The 24,937-nt window shown below is 44.1% G+C and overlaps 1 protein-coding gene across 20 annotated transcripts in view; it reads right to left on the bottom strand.

The window, feature by feature from the left end:
• The window catches only part of CNOT3 (CCR4-NOT transcription complex subunit 3), a 54,633-nt gene that overhangs the window by 3,071 nt on the left and 26,625 nt on the right, over nucleotides 1–24,937 (bottom strand). For all 20 annotated transcript variants that reach the window (XM_077259587.1, XM_077259593.1, XM_077259599.1 and 17 more), the window contains 13 exons: nucleotides 24,720–24,787; nucleotides 22,339–22,413; nucleotides 22,014–22,103; nucleotides 14,540–14,668; nucleotides 11,774–11,869; nucleotides 9,706–9,928; nucleotides 7,007–7,140; nucleotides 6,868–6,927; nucleotides 4,202–4,532; nucleotides 2,378–2,483; nucleotides 1,493–1,673; nucleotides 513–618; nucleotides 202–400 (listed from right to left, as the gene is read on the bottom strand). In XM_077259587.1, coding sequence (XP_077115702.1) covers nucleotides 202–400; nucleotides 513–618; nucleotides 1,493–1,673; nucleotides 2,378–2,483; nucleotides 4,202–4,532; nucleotides 6,868–6,927; nucleotides 7,007–7,140; nucleotides 9,706–9,928; nucleotides 11,774–11,869; nucleotides 14,540–14,668; nucleotides 22,014–22,103; nucleotides 22,339–22,413; nucleotides 24,720–24,787 — 1,798 coding nt within the window. The remainder of the gene's footprint in view (nucleotides 1–201; nucleotides 401–512; nucleotides 619–1,492; nucleotides 1,674–2,377; nucleotides 2,484–4,201; nucleotides 4,533–6,867; nucleotides 6,928–7,006; nucleotides 7,141–9,705; nucleotides 9,929–11,773; nucleotides 11,870–14,539; nucleotides 14,669–22,013; nucleotides 22,104–22,338; nucleotides 22,414–24,719; nucleotides 24,788–24,937) is intronic.

Genomic DNA, 24,937 nt, shown 5'->3' with positions numbered 1-24,937 from the left:
TTTTAAAGATTAGCAGACAAAGTTCTAATACACGACTAAACAAATTGCCGCAGCTATAAAAAGTAAAGATGTAAATACAGTCATTAATGCACATTTAATATTTATGGCATCGTCACCAAAATTCTTAAGCCAGTTACAAAATACAGATCTTAGTCTTCTAAAAAGGCAACATTTTTTTCCCATATAAACATGAAGACGCACCGTATCCTTTCTGAATCTGAGGGGTGAGGCATGTGATGCCACGCTGCATCTTCCATTGCTTGCTGGTAAAGCTGATCTGTTGTAAGGGGAACAGGACCCAACGGGCACACACCCAGTGAAAGAGGGATGTTTACTTCTGAAACCTGGGTTGAAGGCTGAGTTGCGGGAGGCTGCGTTGTGGTTGTAGTGAGAAGAATTTCTGGGGGAAAAAAAATATATAAAAATCTACCTGTTCATGGGTTTTTATTTTGAAATATTATGTTTTTACTTTGGAATACTATATTTATTAGCAGTAAATATCAGACATTAACCTTTAGCTCGATCACCCATAAGGATAGTAGGCACTGGATCTTCCAAGTTCGTTCCAATAGCTGCACGTTCTGCCATGGATTTAAGTGTACTTAAAGGCTCAGGTGCCTAAAGGAGGGAGAAAAATAAATGAATAAGTTTAATCTCTCTTATTTTTTAAATTAGAATAAATAAGTCCACGGTCACAAAATGAATGAGTGTTTCACAAGTGTGAGTATATACATATATTTATGGATTACAGCCCAAATACCACTTATAGATATATAGAGTCATGGGAAAACGAGGGTTAGGCAGGGCTTAGTTTCTCATAGCTAGCACGCTCCGAGTGTGCTCTCCAGCAGTGAGAAGACAGTGGGTATGCTGTGTTGCAGTACCGCCATATCACTGGAAGGACAACGTAAAAGTCATTTTCCTCAAGGGTATGTTTAAAAGGAATCTGTCAGAATGACTCATCCAGTGTTGAGGCTTGGGAAGTACTTTGATGAACCCCAGCGCACTTAAAGGAGTTTTCCAACCTTAGGCTACAAGTTTGCAGCTGCTATGTGACTGCAGATTTGTGAATCCTTACATGTAGGTGATTTGCATACATGCGGTCATGTGCTGACTAGACTAGCTCAATGCAAGTGTATTTAGTGAGGCCAGACACGTCTAGTCGGAATATGGCCAGAAGTATGCAAATCACATACAGTACTTGCCGAGAGCCATGTGACCCTCAAGTCTGCAGTCAGATAGTGACTCCAAACTTGTAGCCCAAGGCTGGACAACCCCTTTACAGTTTTATTTGAATATAAATTAAGAACATTGATATTTTAGTCATGGAGCAAAAGATTACAACAGTAAAAGGTGTGAACATCTTTCAGAGAGAACACCATATAAACAGTTTTTCAGGAGTGTAGATTGTGCTACAAATTACCTCTAAGGGCGTATGTAATTGGTAGAAGCACGTTCCCTTTAGTTTTGTCAGCTTGGCTGATTGTTTTACCTTGATTTCTGGTGTGGAGCTGAACTGAGGAGGCCCGTTTAGTAGTGGCTGGCTGGGTTTGGGGTCACTGAAGCTCGGTGTTGGCGAACTAGGAGGGTTTACATTTAAGGGTAATAGTAAGCTGGGCCCAGTGCTGGTACTACTGCTGCTGGCTGGGAGCGATACACTGTTCGTCTCTTTTCTAAAGCAAAAAAAAAAGTACAACTTATAGACAAGACAGTGACATCATTACTACAGACATCGCTCATTTCCCCTTCAAATGGTGCATTAACAATTTGAGCTCTACAGGCCTCTCTGACTTTACGACAGCCAGTTAAAACAATTAAGGCTTTGTTCACACTACACCCCATTGGGAAGATTCCCCAGTGTTAACCTCTGACACATATCGCTCAACGGGCATTCGCATTCCTCCACTAGAAAACCTATGGATTCATTCAGCATTTGCTCATACAACCAAAAAAAAAAAAAAAAAAAAAAAAAAAGGAAAAGGGGTGCAGCGAACAAGGACTATATTCACACAGACCGGAGCCAAGTACTAAAATCTGCATCAAAACAGGCCAGTTTAATGAAGCCATGAAATACTAAGTTTACAACATGCGGCAAGTGCATAAAGGAGCCTTAATACTTGGCAGATCACAAGGATTCTGATTCCAGATTGATTGTTCCAAGAAATCTGCTCAGTCCTCAGGATCTGAAGTCTAAAGCTGGGGCTTTTAAAGGCATTAAAAATCCTGCCCGTAGACTGCAATCATAACACATATATAATACAACGCATATATAACATGACAAATGCACACGCCAAAAATATAAGGGTCACAAGCACATATACAATACGACGAATACACACAGGAAACATAAGGGTCACAAGCACTTTTTGGTACTCACGCAGTGCTGGTCGGTGGGTTGTGAATCACAGACTGGCTGGATTGTGACTGACTGCTATTACTTAGTGCAGTATCCGCTGAATTTTCTGCTACAACCGAGCTATAACCTGGAGAAAAAAAAAAACAAAATGGCAAACTTTGTAAGTGGCAAAACTATTTTCTTCCACTTGTTAAGCCTGAAGGTTACATTTTTCCCTCCTACACATGGACAGCCGGATACTGAACCAGGAACACTGACAATTTACAAGTCTCCTCTGCTCATTAGGCAGACTAGCTCAACCTGTGATTGAAGGGCGGGACCCCCTAATCACAGGTCAGGCTGAGCTAGATGGAGGCAGATCCTACACTGATATTTGTAGGTTACAAACTGCATGGCAGGAGGTTTACTTTCTATAGGGATAGTCCCCCACTGATAAAATATCTGTTTTAGGCTATGTTCACACGATGCGGTTTTCGCTGCGGATCTGCAGCGGATTTGCAGCTGCGGATCCGCAGACGTTTTCCATGCAGGGTACAGTACAATGTTACCCTATGGAAAACGAAATCCGCTGTGCCCACTATCCTTTTTTCGGCTTGAAAATCAGCGCGGATTTTCAGCGGGAAAAAAAGAAGTAGCATGTCAATTCTTTCTGCGGATTCCGCAGCGGGTTTCCACCTGCACCAATAGGAAAATGCAGCTGGAAACCCGCAGTGGAATCCGCAGTAGAAAAAGGACTGAAAACCGCAGTGAAAACCACCGCAGGTTTTGCACTGCGGTTTTCACAAATCAGGACCTGAAAAATCCGCAGCGAAAAAAGGATCGTGTGAACAAGCCCTTAGGGTATGTGCACACGCTGCAGATTACTCTGCGGATTTTGCCAGACTGATTTTGGTAAATCCGCACTGCAGATTTACTGCGGATTTAGGCTTTTCACACTAGCGTCGGTACGGGGCCGTCGCCATGCGTCGGCCCGACGGACGTTGTGAAAGAAATGAACAACGGGGGCAGCGGATGCAGTTTTTCAACGCATCCGCTGTCCCATTGTAATGTCCGGGGAGGAGTTCCTGCCGCGCATGCACGGTCGGAAATGGCAGCCACGACGCACAAAAAAAAGTTACATGTAGCGTTTTTTTTGTGCCGACGGTCCGCCAAAACACGACGCATCCGTCGCACGACAGATGCGACGTGTGGCCATACGTCGCTAATGCAAGTCTAAAAAAAAAACGCATCCTGGGGGCAACTTTGCAGGGTGCATTTTTTTCTCAAACGATGCATTGCGATGTACGTCACACAACGCAAGTGTGAAAGTAGCCTTACTGCGATTTTTTGGCGGATTCCCATTATGGAGCAGGTGTAAAAAGCTGCGGAATCCGCACAAAGAATTCACATGCTGCGGAATAAACGCTACGTTTCCGCGCACTTTTTTCCGCAGCATGTCCACTGCGGATTTTGGTTTCCATAGGTTTACATGGTACTGCAAACTCATGGAAAACTGCTGCAGATCCCCAGCAAAATCCGCAACGTGTGGACATAGCCTTGTCAGAACTACAGCAAGCAGGCCATGCATAGACTTGCATCATCTGAACCCACTGATCACTGCTAGTGTAGGGAGCGGCAAGTTTATTAAGTGTACATTCTGAATTTTCAAAAAAATTTGCACCACATGGTGCAGATCTTTCTGGATTTGAAGAAGAACCCATTCAACAATCCGTTATATTATACACACATTTAAATTTTTTTGTTGTGTGTTATTACAGATTGTTGAGTAGGAGGAATGAATGGTTCCGATTTTTGGCACATAATGGCAGATCTACACTGAATACATGCGGGGGGACTGAGCCTTACTTGTTGCTCCATTTTGCTTGCTTGTGTTTTGCTGGGTGCTGGGGGGCCTCGGCTGGGAGGTATTTGTACTAGATGGAGGAGGAGCCACCGCCTGCGCGTACGGTGTGGGTGTACCAGCCGTGTGTCCACTGGACGGGTTGTTTTTGCTGTTGGTGCTGCTGTTGCTGCTCGTACTGCTGCTGTTTGATACCGCTCCGTTGCTGTTTGTACCCGGCCCGTTTCCCAGAGATGACGTGCTGGAACTGCTTCCTATTTGGTAACTTGGTGTCACTGCGGGGGACTGCGGATGATGGTTGTTATGGAGACTTTTAGAACCGTTCTTCGCTGGTGACTAAAAAGAAAAGGAAAAACCCCGCTACACTTTAAAGGAAATACATATATACGCCGTAATGCTAGGAGGACGACAAAACTCCCTGCATGAACTGAAATGCAGTTCTGCAAAAGAAAACCACAAGAGAATATAGACTTAGTGGCACAATAAACCTTTTACAGAGGAAAAAAGGTCCTGGAAGTAACTTGTTCAGACATTGTTGATATTCTGCGCAGCTTTCCGGATGGAAAGTCTACAGCAGCAGTAAAGTGTACGGCCTTTTTTGCAATCTACTGCTTTGATTTTCAGTATGGAAACGGACCAGTTTTCACAGTATGCAAATTAGATATCACCATAGAAGCCTAGAATAAGAGGAATCACCAGCAGAGGTGCGCATTATGTTTTCTTGTTAAAAAAAAAAAAAAACGCCAAAGTAAAGTCTGCAAAATCGTGTGTGTGTCGCCGTGCACTATGAAGTGGTTTAAGGCATGTGGAAATAATAAAATGGATAGATCAAGCCAGGACATGTACAGATCCATTTATATAACCTATAAAATTGTCCACATGGCCAGGTGGGACACACCGCTAGGCCAAAACATCAAAACCAAATAAAATTATGATCTCTAGGTCAATAGTCTCAAGCATGATAACTGATAAATTCTAAAAGATAACGTATAAGAAAAGGGTTCTTTTGCACAGAAATGTTGTTTTATTATACATAAATAACAGACAGATTGGGAATCAGACTGGTTGACCTCTGACAAGCTGCTGTTCTCATCTTATTTATGGACCCTTCAATTAGTTATCGCCATCAATCTCTCTGCTGCCAAACAGGATTTTTGTGGACGTCTAATACCGCATTGTATGGCTGATTTATTCCTTATGGCATTAATTACTTACATCAACTATTGCATATTCTTATTATTGCATATTTAATTTAATTATAATTTCTTTTGTATAATTATACTTTGGTTACATTAGCATGTTATTTATATTTTTATTCTAATGTACGTATATGGGTATATACATTTTTCGTGTGCTCTCAGATCCACTATTGACTGTAGGATATATTTACTTTATACTTTTCTCCCCGGGTGATTACATCATCAGCACCCTTTTTCATCATACAGTCACCTTGATACATTTGGCAGCATGTAATGTCATATACTTTCTCCAATTTGCAAGTGTAATTCTTTTAGACACTTTATGCTGCGATGCACATGATTCTTTGATATTTCTTGCCACCTAATGGTCATTTCATCAACGATAGCCACAGACCTATCCACATACCAGTTTTTGCTTTTTGCATGTTTAGGACACAGATTCATCTAAATTACTTACGGAAATACTAGCATGCTTCTTCTATACTTTGCGCAGACGCACCTCACGCATGCGCTGCACCTCTGCTGTAGCATCGCGGGTCGAGCACGATGCCATGGAGATGGGAGAGGGATGACGCACATTCTCCTTCCCATCATTCGTGGCACACGCCAACCAGCCCCGGCACGGGGGAGGAGCATCATGCTGGGCTGAACATCGAATCGCTAAGGGTCCCTACTTCCATACATAAATATTCCCTGCCCTTTTATTTAACCATGCCTCCTAATGAAGCCAAGGCGGTGAAACGCGCGTCGAGACTCCTGGGTGCCCCATCTGCACTCCCGCACTTTGAATACGACATGTCTCAAGGTAATGTCACTTCATATTATCTCTGCATCTAGAGAACCTCTTACCCTAGGGCATCCATGCCGGTGTCCTGACATTCAGCCAGTAACCACAGGCAGATATAGCACCTTATTCACATTGTCCCGTATTAGGGAAACATCAGGCTATTATGCCTGAACCTGTTGCCCAGATTATCAACAATACTCATTGGCCAACTCATTTATTTTTGCATTTTGTATATACCGGCTTAATCTTTTACATATGTGCGGTTGTTGCTAAGGGACACGTGTTTCTCTTTCCAGTGTTTTTCATATTTTCTTGCATCGGTTTCCTTTAGCTGTTATTTCCTCACCTGATTACCCATCTTTGACAGCTGCATATTTTGCGAATATTTGCTCTTTTTCTGGTTGAAAACTTCATAAAGGATTTATTTTAAAGTCTTGATGTACCAGTAAAAGGTTAAAAAGCTCAGTTTACACACTTGAAATGGAGCAAGGCCAAATCCAAACATCTGTGTATGGACCATGGTGCACACACTGTCCGCCGGTCTCCTAACTTACACCTGACAGCCTTATATATGCTTAGGGGGCCACCCCAGCCAGACTAGGCATCGGGGACTGTACTTCACGTAAGACAATCAACAGATATGGGAGATGACATGACAAGCGAGAAATGTGAGGCTCCCACTCACCTGGCTGACCTCGCTGTCTGTAGACCGGCCTCGGATTTTCTTGTCATCTTCAGAGTTTTCCTGCAATATTTAGACATTATAAAAAATGGTAGAAAACACAGCGATTTGTGGTACGATCAGTACTGGTGAAGGAACTTACTGTGGTGCAATTGGCAGGACTGGGTGGAATTGGGGAACTTGATGTGGTGGAGGTGGGAGTGCTGCTAGACTGGTTGAAGATCTCATCCTCCATGTGACTGTGGGTTGGTGGGGAAGTAGCTGCCAGCGCCTGTGCTGGAAGTGTAGAAAAACAAGTCACGTGAGAATTCGGCATAAGGATGACCCATGTGTTTCTACAGGACGAAAGCCTGCCTGGAGACTCCGGCTGCCCTGCACATGGCAATATGCTCAGGGATTAACGAGGATGCATGGTGTCCACCAACGAGCACAGCTGTGGAGACTCAATCACAATCCTGCTCATCTACATTCAGTCGCTAATTAGATTTTTTTTTTCTACAAAAGACCTGAAGAGCTTTATTAACGCTTCGCATCCATGATGCTTTTTCAGCTGCAGTTTAAAAAAAAAAAAAAAAAAAAAAAAAAAAAGATTGCAGCAAAGCCTAAGGCTACGTTCACACGTTCAGTTTTTTCATCAGTTTTTTTTCCTGTCCTGTTTTGAAAATCCGCAGCTAAAATTCAGCGCTGATTTTAGCTGCGGATTTTGATCCTTTTTCTTCTGCGGATTCCACTGCGGGTTTCCAAATGCAGTTTCCTATTGGTGCTGCTGGAAACCCGCAGCGGAATCCGGAGAAAGAATTGACATGGTACTTCTTTTTTCCGCAGGCAAATCCGCGCGGATTTTCCTGGGGAAAAAAGGATCGTCGGCACAGCGGATTTTGTTTTCCATTGGGTTACATTGTACTGTAACCTACATGGAAAACGGATGCGGATCCGCAGCTGAAATTCCACTCCGGATCCGCACCAAAAAACGCACCGTGTGAACATAGCCTTAGGCCACGTACCCACGTGTGAAAACACTGCACGCTTAGGGTATGTGCACAAGTTGCGGATTTTGCTGCGGATCTGCAGCGGATTGGCCGCTGCGGATTAGCAGCAGTTTTCCCTGAATTTACAGTACCATGTAAACCTATGGAAAACAAAATCCGCAGTGCACGTATTGTGGAAAAAACGCACGGAAACGTAATAGGAATTCCTATTACGCGGTAATAAAAACGCGCGGAATAATAGGAATCCGCAGTTGTAAAACCGCAGGTGGAATCCGCACAAAAATCACGGTAAATCCGCAGTAATTCCACAGTGCGGTTTACCTGCGGATTTACCATCATTCCTGAGGGTTTCCTCACCAGCAATCTTTTCTGATTATTGCAGAGTTTTTCTTTTTTTATGCAGTATTTTTTTTTTTTAAGTACATCACATGCATTTTTTCAGACTTCCCATAGAAGCGTATAAGGAGACTGTGCACACACTGGAAATGTTAGGGTATGTTTCCACGTTCAGGAAACGCTGCGTGAAACGCTGCGTGTTTGACGCGTCCAAAGCGCCGGCCATCCTGAACGTGGACACGTACCCTTAAAGTTTCAATGCAAGTAATAATGATTTTACCACTTTTTTCCCCTACTGACATTCAGAAATCTCATCCACACACAGTGTTAAGATATCCAAGCAGAAACTGACTCGTGGTGCAAATTTCAAATTTGCGGCTTTTTTTTCTTCTACCTAAATTTCCGTCCAGTGTGAACAGAAGCCAAAAGCTGTATAAGGCCGGTTTCACACGTCAGTGGCTCCGGTACGTGAGGTGACAGTTTCCTCACGTACCGGAGCCACTGACACACGTAGACACATTAAAATCAATGCATCTGTGCAGATGTCATTGATTTTTTGCGGACCGTGTCTCCGTGTGCCAAACACATGTCAGTGTTCGTGGGAGCGCACGTATTACACGGACCCATTAAAGTCAATGGGTCCGTGTAAAACACGTACCGCACACGGACGTTCTCCGTGTGCCGTGCAGGAGACAGCGCTCCAGTAAGCGCTGTCCCCCCCCATTTGGTGCTGAAGCCGCGATTCATATCTTCTGTGCAGCAGCGTTTGCTGTAAAGAAGATATGAATAATCCATTTTTTTAGTGGTATTTCGTGTTTAAAATAAAGCTCCATGTCCCCACCCCGTGCGCCCCCCCCCGCTGTTCTGAAAATACTCACCCGGCTCCCTCGTTGGCTGTCGCTGCTTCCTGTCCTGGCCGCAGCTTCTACTGTATGCGGTCACGTGGGGCTGCCGATTACAGTCATGAATATGCGGCTCCAACTCCCATAGGGGTGGAGCCGCATATTCATTACTGTAAATGAGCGGCCCCACGTGACCGCATACAGTAGAAGGTGCGGCCAGGACAGGAAGCAGCGACAGCCAACGAGGGAGCCGGGTGAGTATTTTCAGAACAGCGGGGGGGCGCACAGGGGGTGGGGACATGGAGCTTTATTTTAAACACGAAATACCACTAAAAAAATGGATTATTCATATCTTCTTTACAGCAAACGCTGCTGCACAGAAGATATGAATCGCGGCTTCAGCACGATGCAGGGGACAGCGCTAAACTTTAGCGCTGTCTCCTGCACGGTGCGTGTGGTACCCAGTGGGCACACGGGAGGCACACGTGTGCCACACTGATGTGCCACAGAAACGCAGGGGCACACGGACACGGATAACTCCGGTACCGATTTTTTCCGGTACCGGAATTATCTGGACGTGTGGGACAGGCCTTAGGCTAAATTGAGCCTCCATTGGTTAAAACGAGCAGCTGAACTAGACGAGCACAAGTCTGCCATCTATTCAAGCCACTTACGAATGTCTTCTAAATCAAGGTCGTCATACAGGAACTCGTTCTCTTCAAAGTCTGGATCTTGCGAAGAGTCCACGTAGTATTCTACGTCATCTTTAATCTTCCTGATGGCATCCACATTGATCGAATCGTTGTCCAACATTCGCAGAATGGTTTCCAGCATTCGGATGTGGTACCGATGTTTTTCTATGTGCTTTTTCAGTCCCTCGATCCTGTCCTGCTTCTGCTACAGGTCACAGACGGTGCCACAGAAATAAAAAAAAAAAAAAAAAGTGCACACAACAGACGTAAATACCCTTCCTCTACTTTTCATAAGAGAGATTATATATATATATTTCTATTAAAAATAAATACAGGCCTCATTCAGAAGTCTGTCTCTAAGGCCGGTTTCACACGTCAGTGATTCCGGTACGTGAGGTGACAGTTTCCTCACGTACCGGAGATACTGACACACGTAGACCCATAAAAATCAATGCATCTGTTCAGATGTCATTGATTTTTTGCGGACCGTGTCTCCGTGTGCCAAACACGGAGACATGTCAGTGTTCGTGGGAGCGCACGTTTTACACGGACCCAATAGAGTCAATGGGTCCGCATAAAACACGGACCTCACACGGACATTCTCCGTCTGGTGTCCGTGTGCGTGCAGGAGACAGCGCTACAGTAAGCGCTGTCCCCCCCACATGGTGCTGAAGCCGGTATTCATATCCTCTCTGCAGCAGCGTTTGCTGTAGAGAAAATATGAAGAATAGTGTTAAAAATAAAGATTTAGGTGTCCGCCGCCCTCCCACCCCCTGTGCGCCCCCCCGCTGGTCAGAAAATACTTACCCGCTCCCTCGCTCCTTCCTGGTCTGGCCACGCCTCCTACTGTATGCGGTCACGTGGGGCCAATCATTTACAATCATGAATAGTCGGCTCCGCCCCTATGGGAGGTGGAGCCACATATTCATGACTGTAAATGATCGGCCCCACGTGACCGCATGCAGGAGAAGCCGCGGCCAGACCAGGAAGCAGCGAGGGAGGCGGGTAAGTATTTTCTGACCAGCGGGGGGGGGGCGCACAGGGGGTGGGGGGGCGGCGGACACATGGATCTTTATTTTTAACACTATTCTTCATATTTTCTCTGCAGCAAACGCTGCTGGAGAGAAGATATGAATCGCGGCTTCAGCATGATGCAGAGTGGGTACCACACGCTCCGTGTGGTACCCACTCGCCATACGGGCGGCACACGTGTGCCGCACGTATGGCCTCCGTGAGTTCCCAGGCACACGGACACGGATAACTCCGGTACCGATTTATTCCGGTACCGGAATTATCTGGACGTGTGGGACAGCCCTCACAGATAGAACACGCTCACCCATTATAATCTATGATGCTGGCCATTTGTCTGTATGCCCGCAAAAAAACACAAAAAAACTATATATATATTTAATAATAATAATTACAAAGTGTTAGGCCGGGATCACACACAGCGAGATACGGCCAAGTCTCACAGGTCAAAACCAAGCTCTGGCACCGGCACTCCAGAGCGGAGCGTGCGGCCGCATAGCAATACATGGAGCTGCACGCTCCGCTCTGGAGTGCTGGTGCCAGAGCTTGGTTTTAACCTGCGAGACTCGGCTGTATCTCGCTGTAGTGTGACTCCGGCCTTACAGATCAAAATGACCCATACAGGTCAATAGGTCTGTGAAAGCCATGGAGAGCACACGGGTGGGCATCCGTGTACGTACAGTCCCGTGTGATGTCTGATTAACATTGGAATTTATTTTTTCATCTGTGAAAAATCGCTGATGAAACATTGATGGTAAGAACTGACACACTGATGAAATTCTGATCCACAACATCCTTGTTTTTACATACAAGAAAATCAAGCACGTCTGAATGAAGCCTAAGGCCGCGTTCACTTGTTCAGTATTTGGTCAGTATTACATCAGTATTTGTAAGCCAAAGCCATGAGTGGGTGACATACAGAAGAGGTGACGTGTTTCTATCATACTTTTCCTCTGTGTGTGAACAGTCACAGAATCTGTAAAGAAACTCGTTTTTTTTTTGTTCCATGAAGTGAACTCACATCTTTGTCCCCTTTCTTTTTCCGCGTTTGTACCGACAAAGACTCCACCTCGCTTTCGAACTGATCCACGCCCATGTTCAAGGTGTCTATCGTATTCTGTGAAGGACAGAAAATAAAATGCTGCTTCAGACTTTAACCACTCGCCTATTCTATAGATGATTTTTACATCATATATTCGGTCTGAAGGATATATAATCAAACTATGGACCCAGAGTCATCTTTTGTGTTTTCTTTCTTCTTCTTTTTTTTTTTTTAAGTCCCCCATTCATTTACGTTTTTTGTGCCATATTCTTCAAAATGGAACAATGTGGTTCATGAATTGTGCACAGTATAAAACAAGGCTTGTTATTTCAGTATTGAACCATTTTTTTTTTGCTACTATGCAGATCAAAGAGTTTCAGGTTCTTCTAAAATAAAGCAGAATTTGAGCAAAAATTTGAGATGTACTCACTGATGTACATTTCTCATGTACCGCACCATGGAATTAATGGTGCTATATAAATAATAATAATGTACAGTAAAATCACGCCAAAAAGGGGACTGGAGTATATTTGTGTAAAAATGTTATGACTTTCTAAAAAGTTGCAATTGATTAATCAGCCGAAGACATTTGCTATTTGGGCAGGTTTGGGGTTTTCAAATAACAGTAGGATGAGAAAAGAATTCTCATTAAAGGGAACCTGTCACCCCGTTTTTTCCGTATGAGATAAAAATACTGTTAAATATGGCCTGAGCTGTGCATTACAATAGTGTATTTTGTGGACCCCAATTCCCCACCTATGCTGCCGAAATAAGTTACCAAAGTCACCGTTTTCGCCTGTCAATCAGGCTGGTCTGGTCAGATGGGCGTGGTGTCTTCCCCCAGATCTTGCTTATTTTTCCGTTGGTGGCGTAGTGGTTTGCGCATGCCCAAGTCCAGAATCCACTGCACAGGGGAGGGAAAAGAGCGCGATCTGCGCTATTCCCCTGGTGATCGGTGGGGGCGGCCATCTTCCTGTGGCCGCACGTGCGCAGATGGAGCGCTCTGCTGCCCGGGGCTTCAGGAAAATGGCTGCGGGATGCCGCGCGTGCGCAGATGGAGATCGCGGCGGCCATTTTCCTGAAGCCGAGATGCGAACTCTGCTTCAGGAAAATGGCCGCCGCGATCTCCATCTGCGCACGCGCGGCATCCCGCGGCCATTTTCCTGAAGCCCCGGGCAGCAGAGCGCTCCATCTGCGCACGCGCGGCCACAGGAAGATGGCCGCCCCCACCGATCACCAGGGGAATAGCGCAGATCTCGCTCTTTTCCCTCCCCTGTGCAGTGGATTCTGGACTTGGGCATGCGCAAACCACTACGCCACCAACGGAAAAATAAGCAAGATCTGGGGGAAGACACCACGCCCATCTGACCAGACCAGCCTGATTGACAGGCGAAAACGGCTGCTTTGGTAACGTATTTCGGCAGCATAGGTGGGGAATTGGGGTCCACAAAATACACTATTGTAATGCACAGCTCAGGCCCTATTTAACAGTATTTTTATCTCATACGGAAAAAACAGGGTGACAGGTTCCCTTTAAAGAGTTTTTCCCCGTCTCTAATGTCCTATCCCAATATGTAATAGGTGTAATAATAATATATTAGCAAATACCTCCAATTTGAAATGTAGTTTAGTTCTTCCGATTCACTGTTTCTTACCCCATGTGCATTGCAGTAGTTTAAGTATCCATGGTTGTGACCACTCATTCTGACAGTTGTTAGTGGTCATAATCATGAATACCTAAGCTACTGCAATGCCCTTAACATGGGGTAAGCGACGTAGCTAAATCAGAAGAACTATAGTAACATTTCTAATGGGAAGTATTTGCTAATATTATTATTACACCAACTACATATATTGGGATAGGATCTTGGGAAATGGGAATGTCCCTTTAAGTTTATGTAATCACAAACCTATTGCCCGCTATTAGGCTATGTGTACACGTAGGAAAAGAGGTGCAGAATTTTCTGCACAAAATCCGCATCTCCTGGCAGAATCCACAGAAGCGGATTTGCTGCGGTTTTTATGTGGATTTTGTGCGGTTTTTATGCGGAATTGATGCGGATTTTCTGCGTTTTTTGCCACTGCGGATTTTTAACATGGAGGGTTGCAGAAAAGATGCAGATCCGCACAAAAGAAGTGACATGCACTTCTTTGAAATCCGCAGCAACTCCGCACTGTTTTTCCATACCATCTACACAGCTTTTTTTTCCTATTGAAGAACATTGTACTGTACATCACAGTGCGGATCTGCAGCGTTTCTGAGCGGAAAAATCCGCTGCGGATCCGCAGCAAATCCGCACCGTGTGCACATAGCCTTAAAAGTGATAAAAAGCATGGCCAGCAATGCGCATGAGCAATATCAGAAATAGTGGTAATAAAAAAAATCATGTCATAAGTCACATTTGCATAAATATTTTACCATGCTCCTCCTTTAAGGGTCCAAGAAAACAAGTTTTAGATTGCTAGTTGAATCCGGGATACATTAAAAATGTGAATGGTTGTTTGAAAGATCTCACAATGTATCATCTCGTTGTAATATGATTTGCATAAACTATTCTCAAGGAAAGGGGCTCATGTTCACACAAATCTATTGAGCCACATTGCGCTGACTTTTTTTCCCTTAATGATGGCAATCAAGGCACGGCGCATCGGAGCCAATTGGGATATGGCGCTGTATGACAACTCCACATACAGGAGCTTTGGATGGCGCCATAGCGGGTCCATCACCACCCTGCAGAATCTTACCGTTAACCACTGTCCAACCTCCTCTTTCTCCTTCTGAGCTGGGTCAACCTTCTGTGCAAGGCCAAGACCTTCCTTAGAGTATGCCTTCGTTTTTGTTTCACGTTCTACCACTTTGAACCTCTCCATTTGCTATAAATAAGAAGAGCGCCCATATCAGCCACGTAACACAGTAATGAGGAATTTCAGAGCCTTTCAGGTTTTAGGGTAAGTTCACACAGGGCATTTTTGCTGCATTTTTTTTCTGCAGCAAAACCTGATCATCTTGGCAGGAAAGAAGCTGTGCCAAAAATGCAGGTTTTTTTGGTGCGTTTCTTTGCGCGTTTTTGGTGCGTTTTTTTTCTCTTTGCGCATGCCAATAAAGTTGAGTGCACGCAGAGAATTAAAAAAAAAACAACTTCCTGTAGATAGATAGAATGAATGAATGAATAGATAGATTGATAGAATAGATAATAGATTGATAGAATAGGTACATTACCTGCGGTATCCTCTTCCCGGCATTTTCCCACAGTGCAAAGGTTACCTCCGATCAGGCTGTGAGCGGGCGCAGGCTCGTTGACGTCACCGCTCGTGACTGAGCCTGCGCCCGCTGCATCTCATTCATTCCCCAGCAGCTTACAGCCGGGAGCGGTCGCACTAGCAGAGGTCGCATTAGCAGCGCTCCCGGTTGTAAGCTTTATCTCCCCCAGATACTGCGTGGGACACTCGTTATATTGGACGACAGATCAGGGAGTATACTTTTTTTATTTTATTTTTATTTCAGAAGATCGATGGCTTCGCTTTGGAATGGCAGAACAATAAAAAGATTGCAAAACTGTGTAGCGTTTTATTTAATTAAAAGACTTTTTTCTGCATGTGTGTGTGTTTATTTAACCCTTTAACTACTATAGGATTAGTAATGGATAGGTGTCTTATTGACGCCTCTCCATTACGAAGCAGGCTTATTGTCACCGGGAAATGCCGGGCAAAGCGCCAGAATTGGCGCATCTAATAAATGCGCCTTTTCCGGGTAGCTGCGGGCTGCTATTTTTAGGCTGGGGGGGCCTATATCAATGGCCCCTTACCAGGTTGAGAATACCAGCCCAAGATGTGAGCTTTAGCAAGGCTGGTTGTCAAAAATGGGGGGGACCCCACGCCGTTTTTTAAAATTATTTAAATAATTTTTCTTTTAACCCCTTCCTGACATCTGACGTACTATCCCGTCGAGGTGGGGTGGGCCCGTATGACCACCGACGGGATAGTACGTCATACGCGATCGGCCGCGCTCACGGGGGGAGAGCGCGGCCGATCGCGGCCGGGTGTCAGCTGCATATCGCAGCTGACATCCGGCACTATGTGCCAGGAGCGGTCACGGACCGCCCCCGGCACATTAACCCCCGGCACACCGTGATCAAACATGATCGCGGTGTACCGGCGGTATAGGGAAGCATCGCGCAGGGAGGGGGCTCCCTGCGGGCTTCCCTGAGACCCCCGGAGCAACGCGATGTGATCGCGTTGCTCCGAGGGTCTCCTACCTCCCTCCTCGCCGCAGATCCCGGATCCAAGATGGCCGCGGCATCCGGGTCCTGCAGGGAGGGAGGTGGCTTACCGAGTGTCTGCTCAGAGCAGACACTTGGTAAGCCTGCAGCCCTGCACAGCAGATCGCAGATCTGGCAGAGTGCTGTGCACACTGCCAGATCAATGATCTGTGATGTCCCCCCCTGGGACAAAGGAAAAAAGGTTAAAAAAAAATTCCCCACATGTGTAAAAAAATAAATAAAAAAAATATCCTAAATAAAGAAAAAAAAAAAATATATTATTCCCATAAATACATTTCTTTTGCTAAATAAAATAAAAAAAACAATAAGTACACATATTTAGTATCGCCGCGTCCGTAACGACCCAACCTATAAAACTGCCCCACTAGTTAACCCCTTCAGTAAACACCGTAAGAAAAAAAAAAAAAAAACGAGGCAAAAAACAACGCTTTATTATCATACCGCCGAACAAAAAGTGGAATAACACGCGATCAAAAAGACTGATATAAATAACCATGGTACCGATGAAAACGTCATCTTGTCCCGCAAAAAACGAGCCGCCATACAGCATCATCAGCAAAAAAATAAAAAAGTTATAGTCCTGAGAATAAAGCGATACCAAAATAATTATTTTTTCTATAAAATAGTTTTTATCGTATAAAAGCGCCAAAACATAAAAAAAATGATATAAATGAGATATCGCTGTAATCGTACTGACCCGACGAATAAAACTGCTTTATCAATTTTACCAAACGCAGAACGGTATAAACGCCTCCCCCAAAAGAAATTCATGAATAGCTGGTTTTTGATCACTCTGCCTCACAAAAATCGGAATAAAAAGCGATCAAAAAATGTCACGTGTCCGAAAATGTTACCAATAAAAACGTCAACTCGTCCCACAAAAAACAAGATCTCACATGACTCTGTGGACTCAAATATGGAAAAATTACAGCTCTCAAAATGTGGTAACGCAAAAAATATTTTTTGCAATGAAAAGCGTCTTTCAGTGTGTGACGGCTGCCAATCATAAAAATCCGCTAAAAAACCCGCTATAAAAGTAAATCAAACCCCCCTTCATCACCCCCTTAGTTAGGGAAAAATAAAAAAAATAAAAATGTATTTATTTCCATTTTCCCATTACGGCTAGAGTTAGGGCTAGAGTTAGGGCTAGAGTTAGGGCTAGAGTTAGGGCTAGAGTTAGGGCTAGAGTTAGGGCTAGAGTTAGGGCTAGAGTTAGGGCTAGAGTTAGGGCTAGAGTTAGGGCTAGAGTTAGGGCTAGAGTTGGGGCTAGAGTTGGGGCTAGAGTTGGGGCTAGAGTTGGGGCTAGAGTTGGGGCTAGAGTTGGGGCTAGGGTTGGGGCTAGGGTTGGGGCTACAGTTAGGGTTGGGGCTAAAGATAGGGTTAGGGTTTGGATTACATTTATGGTTGGGAATAGGGTTGGGTGTGTCTGGGTTAGAGGAGTGATTAGGGTTACTGTTGGGATTAGGGTAAGGGGTGTGTTTGGATTAGGGTTTCAGTTATAATTGGGGGGTTTCCACTGTTTAGGCACATCAGGGGCTCTCCAAACGGGACATGGCATCCGATCTGAATTCCAGCCAATTCTGCGTTGAAAAAGGAAAACAGTGCTCCTTCCCTTCAGAGCTCTCCCGTGTGCCCAAACAGGGGTTTACCCCAACATATGGGGTATCAGCGTACTCAGGACAAATTGGACATCATCTTTTGGGGTCCAAGTTCTCCTGCTACCCTTGGGAAAATACAAAACTGGGGGCCAAAAAATAAGTTTTGTGGGAAAAAAAAGATTTTTTATTTTCACGGCTCTGCGTTATAAACTGTAGTGAAACACTTGGGGGTTCAAAGCTCTCAAAACACATCTAGATAAGTTCCTTAGGGGGTCTACTTTCCAAAATGGTGTCACTTGTGGGGGTTTTTAATGTTTAGGCACATCAGGGGCTCTCCAAACGCAACATGGCATCCCATCTTAATTCCAGTCAATTTTGCATTGAAAAGTAAAATAGCGCTCCTTCCCTTCCGAGCTCTGCTATGCGCCCAAACAGTGGTTCCCCCCCACATATGGGGTATCAGCGTACTCAGGACAAATTGGACAACAACTTTTGGGGTCCAATTTATCCTGATACCCTTGTAAAAATACAAAACTGGGGGCTAAAAATCATTTTTGTGAAAAAAAAAAAAGAATTTTTATTTTCACGGCTCTGCGTTATAAACTGTAGTGAAACACTTGGGGGTTCAAAGCTCTCAAATCACATCTAGATAAGTTCCTTAGGGGGTCTACTTTCCAAAATGGTGTCACTTGTGGGGGTTTTTAATGTTTAGGCACATCAGGGGCTCTCCAAACGCAACATGGCATCCCATCTTAATTCCAGTCAATTTTGCATTGAAAAGTAAAATAGCGCTCCTTCCCTTCCGAGCTCTGCTATGCGCCCAAACAGTGGTTTACCCCCACATATGGGGTATCGTCATACTCAGGACAAATTGCACAACAACTTTTGTGGTCTAATTTCTTCTCTTACCCTTGGGGAAATAAAAAAATGGGGGCGAAAAGATCATTTTTGTGAAAAAATATGATTTTTTATTTTTACGGCTCTGCATTATAAACTTCTGTGAAGCACTTGTTGGGTCAAAGTGCTCACCACACATCTAGATAAGATCCTTAGGGGGTCTACTTTCCAAAATGGTGTCACTTGTAGGGGGTTTCAGTGTTTAGGCACATCAGGGGCTCTCCAAACGCAACATGGCGTCCCATCTCAATTCCAGTCAATTTTGCATTGAAAAGTCAAATGGCGCTCCTTCCCTTCCGAGCTCTGCCCTGTGCCCAAACAATGGTTTACACCCACATATGGGGTATCAGCGTACTCAGGACAAATTGCACAACAATTTTTCGGGTCCAATTTCTTCTCTTACCCTTGGGAAAATAAAAAATTGGGGGCGAAAAGATCATTTTTGTGAAAAAATATGATTTTTTATTTTTACAGCTCTGCATTATAAACTTCTGTGAAGCACTTGTTGGGTCAAAGTGCTCACCACACATCTAGATAAGATCCTTAGGGGGTCTACTTTCCAAAATGGTGTCACTTGTGGGGGGTTTCAATGTTTAGGCACATCAGGGGCTCTCCTAATGCAACATGGCATCCCATCTCAATTCCAGTCAATTTTGCATTGAAAAGTCAAATGGTGCTCCTTTCCTTCCGAGCTCTGCCATGCGCCCAAACAGTGGTTTACCCCCACATATGGAGTATCAGCGTACTCAGGACAAATTGTACAACAAATTTTGGGGTCTATTTTCTCCTGTTACCCTTGGTAAAATAAGACAAATTGGAGCTGAAATAAATTTTGTGTGAAAAAAAGTTAAATGTTTATTTTTATTTAAACATTCCAAAAATTCCTGTGAAACACCTGAAGGGTTAATAAACTTTTTGAAAGTGGTTTTGAGTACCTTGAGGGGTGCAGTTTTTAGAATGGTGTCACACTTGGGTATTTTCTATCATATAGACCCCTCAAAATGACTTCAAATGAGATGTGGTCCCTAAAAAAAAACGGTGTTGTAAAAATGAGAAATTGCTGGTCAACTTTTAACCCTTATAACTCTGTCAAAAAAAAAATTTTGGTTCCAAAATTGTGCTGATGTAAAGTAGACATGTGGGAAATGTTACTTATTAAGTATTTTGCGTGACATATGTCTGTGATTTAAGGGCATAAAAATTCAGTTGGAAAAAGTTGGAAAATTGCGAAATTTTCAAAATTTTCGCCAAATATTCGTTTTTTTCACAAATAAACGCAAGTTATATCGAAGAAATTTTACCACTATCATGAAGTACAATATGTCACGAGAAAACAATGTCTGAATCGCCAAGATCCGTTGAAGCGTTCTAGAGTTATAACCTCATAAAGGGACAGTGGTCAGAATTGTAAAAATTGGCCCGGTCATTAACGTGCAAACCACCCTTGGGGGTGAAGGGGTTAAAGCGCGAGGACCCCTCTATTCTTGACAACTAGCCTTGCTGAAGCTCACAGCTGGGGGCTGCAGTCCCTAGCTGTGAGTTTTGTCAGGCTGGCTATCAAAATTATAGGGGGACCCATGCTGTTTTTTTTTTATTATTATTTATTTATAGCGCAGGAGCGGAAGATGAATACTCCCATCCGCCGCTCCTGCTCTCACTGTAATTAGCGGCAGTATGTGTCAGATGATGGGATCAGTAGTACCATCAGCTGACACCAGTGATTGGAGGTGAAGTTTATACCTCCGATCACAGCTGGGCGCTCCCTGCTGTCTTCTGACAGCGGGGAGCCGCGGCTCTCTGACCGGCGGGGAGGATTTCCCCGCCGATCAGAAGCGGTGTTTGCCGCGCTGTCATGCATATGACAGCGTGTCAAACACTGTATTGTCGGATCCCCCATTCAAGTGAATGGGGATTGGGTCCGCTCTGCTGGATGACAGGCTGCATGGACGCATCATGCAGCCTGCCATCTAGATGTAGCAGAGCCGAGTGTGACATCACATCTGGCTGTCCTTGACTTTTCTGCAGCAAATACGCTGCAAGAAAGGTCAACCTGCATATTTGAAGATTTTTTCACCATCCATTCAAGTCAATGGGTGAAAAACGCTGAAAGAAGTGACATGCACCATGTCCAAAAAAACGCAGCAAGGCACAAAATACTGATCACACAAAAACCCAATGTGTGTGCATGAGATTTCTGAAATCTCATAGGCTTTGCTGGTACTGTAAAAAGCAGCTGAAAATTAGCATAAAAAAGCAGCAAAAACGCCCTGTGTGAACTTACCCTTACTGTACCAGAAACAAAACGCTAACAACCCATTGGAGCTCTTGACGTGTCTACCTTAGTAAATGTGTGTATTGCTCATAAAGCAACAATTCTGACACATCCTATCTTAGAACTCTACATTGTGCTTCAGAATTGTTACTTTGTGGAAATATAAAACCTTTTGAAAAGCTTTAAGATTACAATAAACTAAAAAAAACAGACTGACATTGGGCAGCGGACTGACATGGGGTATGCCCCAACGTGTTCCGTTCAATTTGATAGAGGTAGTTTAAGATCCACGGCACACCCTTTGTGGAGTATCTTTCAGAAAATGCAAATTTATTCAAATTACATACAAAGTCGATCAAATTAACACTGGATAACACAGATAACTATGCGACACAGATAATGGACGTTTCGACCCCTCCCGGGTCTTAATCATAGGTCGCTTAATCCAGGTGTAGTGTAGGACTCAAGATTAAAGAAGTGAAATCCCTGCAACATCCAGGGGCCCAGAGAAGTTTCTGATCCTGAGAAATAATAGGCTGCCTGATGAGGCTTGGAAACCTTAGTGGCTAGCGTGGACGAGCGGCGCTCCTGCGTCTTGCTCTGTGGTACCTGTGTGGCAGGAGCGCCGCTCGTCCACGCTAGCCACTAAGGTTTCCAAGCCTCATCAGGCAGCCTATTATTTCTCAGGATCAGAAACTTCTCTGGGCCCCTGGATATTACAGGGATTTCACTTCTTTAATCTTGAGTCCTACACTGCACCTGGATTAAGCGACCTATGACTAAGACCCCGGAGGGGTCGAAACATGAATATTTGTTTTGCAGCCAAGTTTTGAGCACCACTCCAGCATTTTTCTTTCTATTTTACCGCTGGAGTGGTGCTTCTAACCTAAGGTCTCTGACTTGACTCTCCTACTTACATGCCGCCATCCTTCCCTTCTATCGCCGCTGCTCACGTCATTCTCCTGCAGTTTGTGACCTGCTGGCAGCTCCAGTGTTTGATGGAGGATGCTTGGAGGTCACAATGCAATATGATTCTTTGACAGCCTCGTTCTGCCATGTCAGTAGACCCTCTACATTTCACTATGGCGCAACATATCTTAAAATACATCAAGAGGGTCACATAAGGTCTCGGACAGGTACAAATCTTAATTCACATCACAGCTTTTCTTTACCGTTTCTATTAATTTTCGATTTTCAATAAGCTGCCTCTTGTCTTTGATCTCGTTGGATGCCACCCACGTCTTTATTTGGTCCCGCAATCTCTGCAATAAAGGATTGAAACATCAGCAGTTTGTGATTTTGGAAAGGGGGTTTACAGTATGTAGGCAGCCATCTGACCAATACAGGGAAGCTCAAAGCTTTCACCTCGTATTAAAAAAAAACACAAAACAAAACATTTGATGGTCATTGACACGCCACATGGCACACCTCCAGTGCTGAACAGGAAACGTGTAGCCTGCTACAAAATCTGCAGTCTGCTCAGTGCAATAAACCAACCTGTAGCTTCTTGATCTCTTTCTTCAAGTCGGCTTCATACTTTTCCTTCTGATTGGCATTTGCAGCATTGTGTAACTATAAGAAAAAGGGAACAAAATTAAAATTCAACTTCCAAAAAGTTAACGAACCTGGAGTAAAAATTTCTAGGAGCTGCACAATAATGAGGTGACGTTTCAAATTTTTTACCCCAGAAGTCTGGTGAAAACTGTTGATGACTCGAGGCCTGGGTGACTGATGCATTATTCCCAAATTTCCACTAGCAAAAATTATTCCACCATTTGCCACGGTGGCAGCGGCATGTGGGGAAAAGTCAAAACCGTGCCTCCCCTGCAAGGTGGAAACAGCACAGTTGTCATCGGAACTGGTCCATCCCAAAGTAGAAAGTCAAGGTTCACCCCCCCAAGACTCTGCCGTGCCCAGATTGGAGATGAAGACGGGACATCAATTCGGAGACAATGGCAGCATGATGGAGTGTATTAGGTACAGTCTGTACATCAGAAATGTATAGTCAATTTTAGCTAACAGATTAATGGTTCGTTCACTTTTGGGAAGCTATTTTTTCCTTCACCTAAATATATGTATTTTTTACTAAAAATATTTTTTTGCAATTGGTTTTAAATTAAAAATGTTGCACGGTTTTCTTTCTATTGCCTCTGTGTTCCATGGTCTATTACTGGCTGCAGAATGAGTTAACTAAGAATCCAATAGTAAGCCTGTTTTGATCATTTTTACTGTAGGGGTCCAAAAACTAATTTGTGTCAACGTAGTTCAATGTATTTTTAATTTTATACTTTTAAAGGGCCACTGTCACCCCCCCCCCCAGCCGTTATAAACTAAAAGAGCCACCTTGTGCAGCAGTAATGCTGCAGTCTAACATGGTGGCTCTTTTAGTTTTTGATTCATTTATTACCTCAAGAAAGCGTTTTAAAAATTGGCCACACATACCAGATATTATACCTGGAGCGTCCTGTATGAAGCTCCCAACTGCCGTCACTCTTCTCTTCAGGGGCGATGGTACCCGCCCCCTGAGCGCTGTTATCTTCTGAAATCCGGCGCCTGCGCTGTGCGTGCCTGCCTGGGGCCTGCGCAGTGTTCATTGTCAGTGCGGCCACACTGTTGCTGAATCCCCCGCCCCGCACTGTTATTCATTATGCACAGTGCGGGGGCTGGGGTTCCTGGGCATGCGCACTGCGCTGTTTAGATGCTCCCCAGCACCGACGCTCCCCAGCTCCCCCGCCTTCCCAGGAACCCACGCACAGCGCAGGCGCCGGATTTCAGAAGATAACAGCGCTCAGGGGGCGGGGACCATCGGCCCTGAAGAGAAGAGTGACGGCAGTTGGGAGCTTCATACAGGACGCTTCGGACCGCCTCCAGGTACAATATCTGGTATGTGTGGCCAATTTTTAAAACGCTTTTTTGAGGTAATAAATGAATCAAAAACTAAAAGCCACCTTGTTAGACTGCAGCATTACTGCTGCACAAGGTGGCTCTTTTAGTTTATAACGGCTGGGGGGGGGGTGACAGTGGCCCTTTAATTTGTGTATGTATGTATGCGTGTGTATATAATAATATATATATATATATATATATATATATATATATATATATATATATATATATATATATATAATTTTTTATTTTTAAAGTTTCACATGGGGATTTTTCATCTTAATATTTCGATATTTCCAGTACGCTGGCATACACACGTCATTGTGTCGTGACCTACATTTTCTATGGTGGGACTGGAAAGTGTTTATTATATAACATTTAGTTACTGTAAAATGATCAGGATCAGGAGGTCTCCATTCCTGGTTGTTAGTGCAGATGTCAGTCAGAGCTGCTCTGCCGCTGGTGATGCGGTGGGGCCTCAACTGCTATGTACGACCAAATACCAGGGGCGTACATATACTGTGGAAATGGGTAAAAATGAAACTCCGGTAAGAAAACCATTTCCACTTGTATTTACATGACGTAGTTCAGTGCTTTTTTCGATAAACACGACTCTAATTACAGTGACATTAAAGGGAACCGGTCACCAGGTTTTCCCCATATAAAGTACGACCAGCACCTTTAAACCCTCTTACAGCATACTAGCATATATATCCCCAATCCACTCTGCAAGGAGCAAAAAAGCTTTTTTTTGTGCCTTGCAGAGGGGATAGGAGACATGCAGAAAGCATTCTAGTAGGCTGCATATAATAACAGAGGGCTTAAAGGTGCTGGCTGTACCTTATAGTAGGAAAACCCACCCATAACTGCCAGCTCTCCAATACATTATTACCATTTGTTATCCCCATCTGCAGCAGAAATATTGTAAAGTGCTACTATATGGAGATTAGGAAGCATATAACAATTTTTTTTTATTTTTATTTTTTTTATACCTTTTGCCAAATGTCTTCAAACTGCTCCACCCCTTCTGACACTTTTTTCAAACACCGATCAATCTCGCCTAAAATAAATAAAAAAAATAAAAAAAAGAGTGATATAGGATTTTGATTAAAACAATTTTCATGACTTCCCAAAGGCCGAAATTATACATCGCCGACAATCCCACCATGGAAATTCACATTTCTTACAGGTGGATTTGCTGTGGAATTTG

This window comes from Ranitomeya variabilis, chromosome 4 (assembly GCF_051348905.1).
Source record: "Ranitomeya variabilis isolate aRanVar5 chromosome 4, aRanVar5.hap1, whole genome shotgun sequence".
NCBI lineage: Eukaryota > Metazoa > Chordata > Amphibia > Anura > Dendrobatidae > Ranitomeya > Ranitomeya variabilis.
Note: the sequence above shows the minus strand (reverse complement) of the source record. Positions and strands in the feature narration are given on the sequence as shown.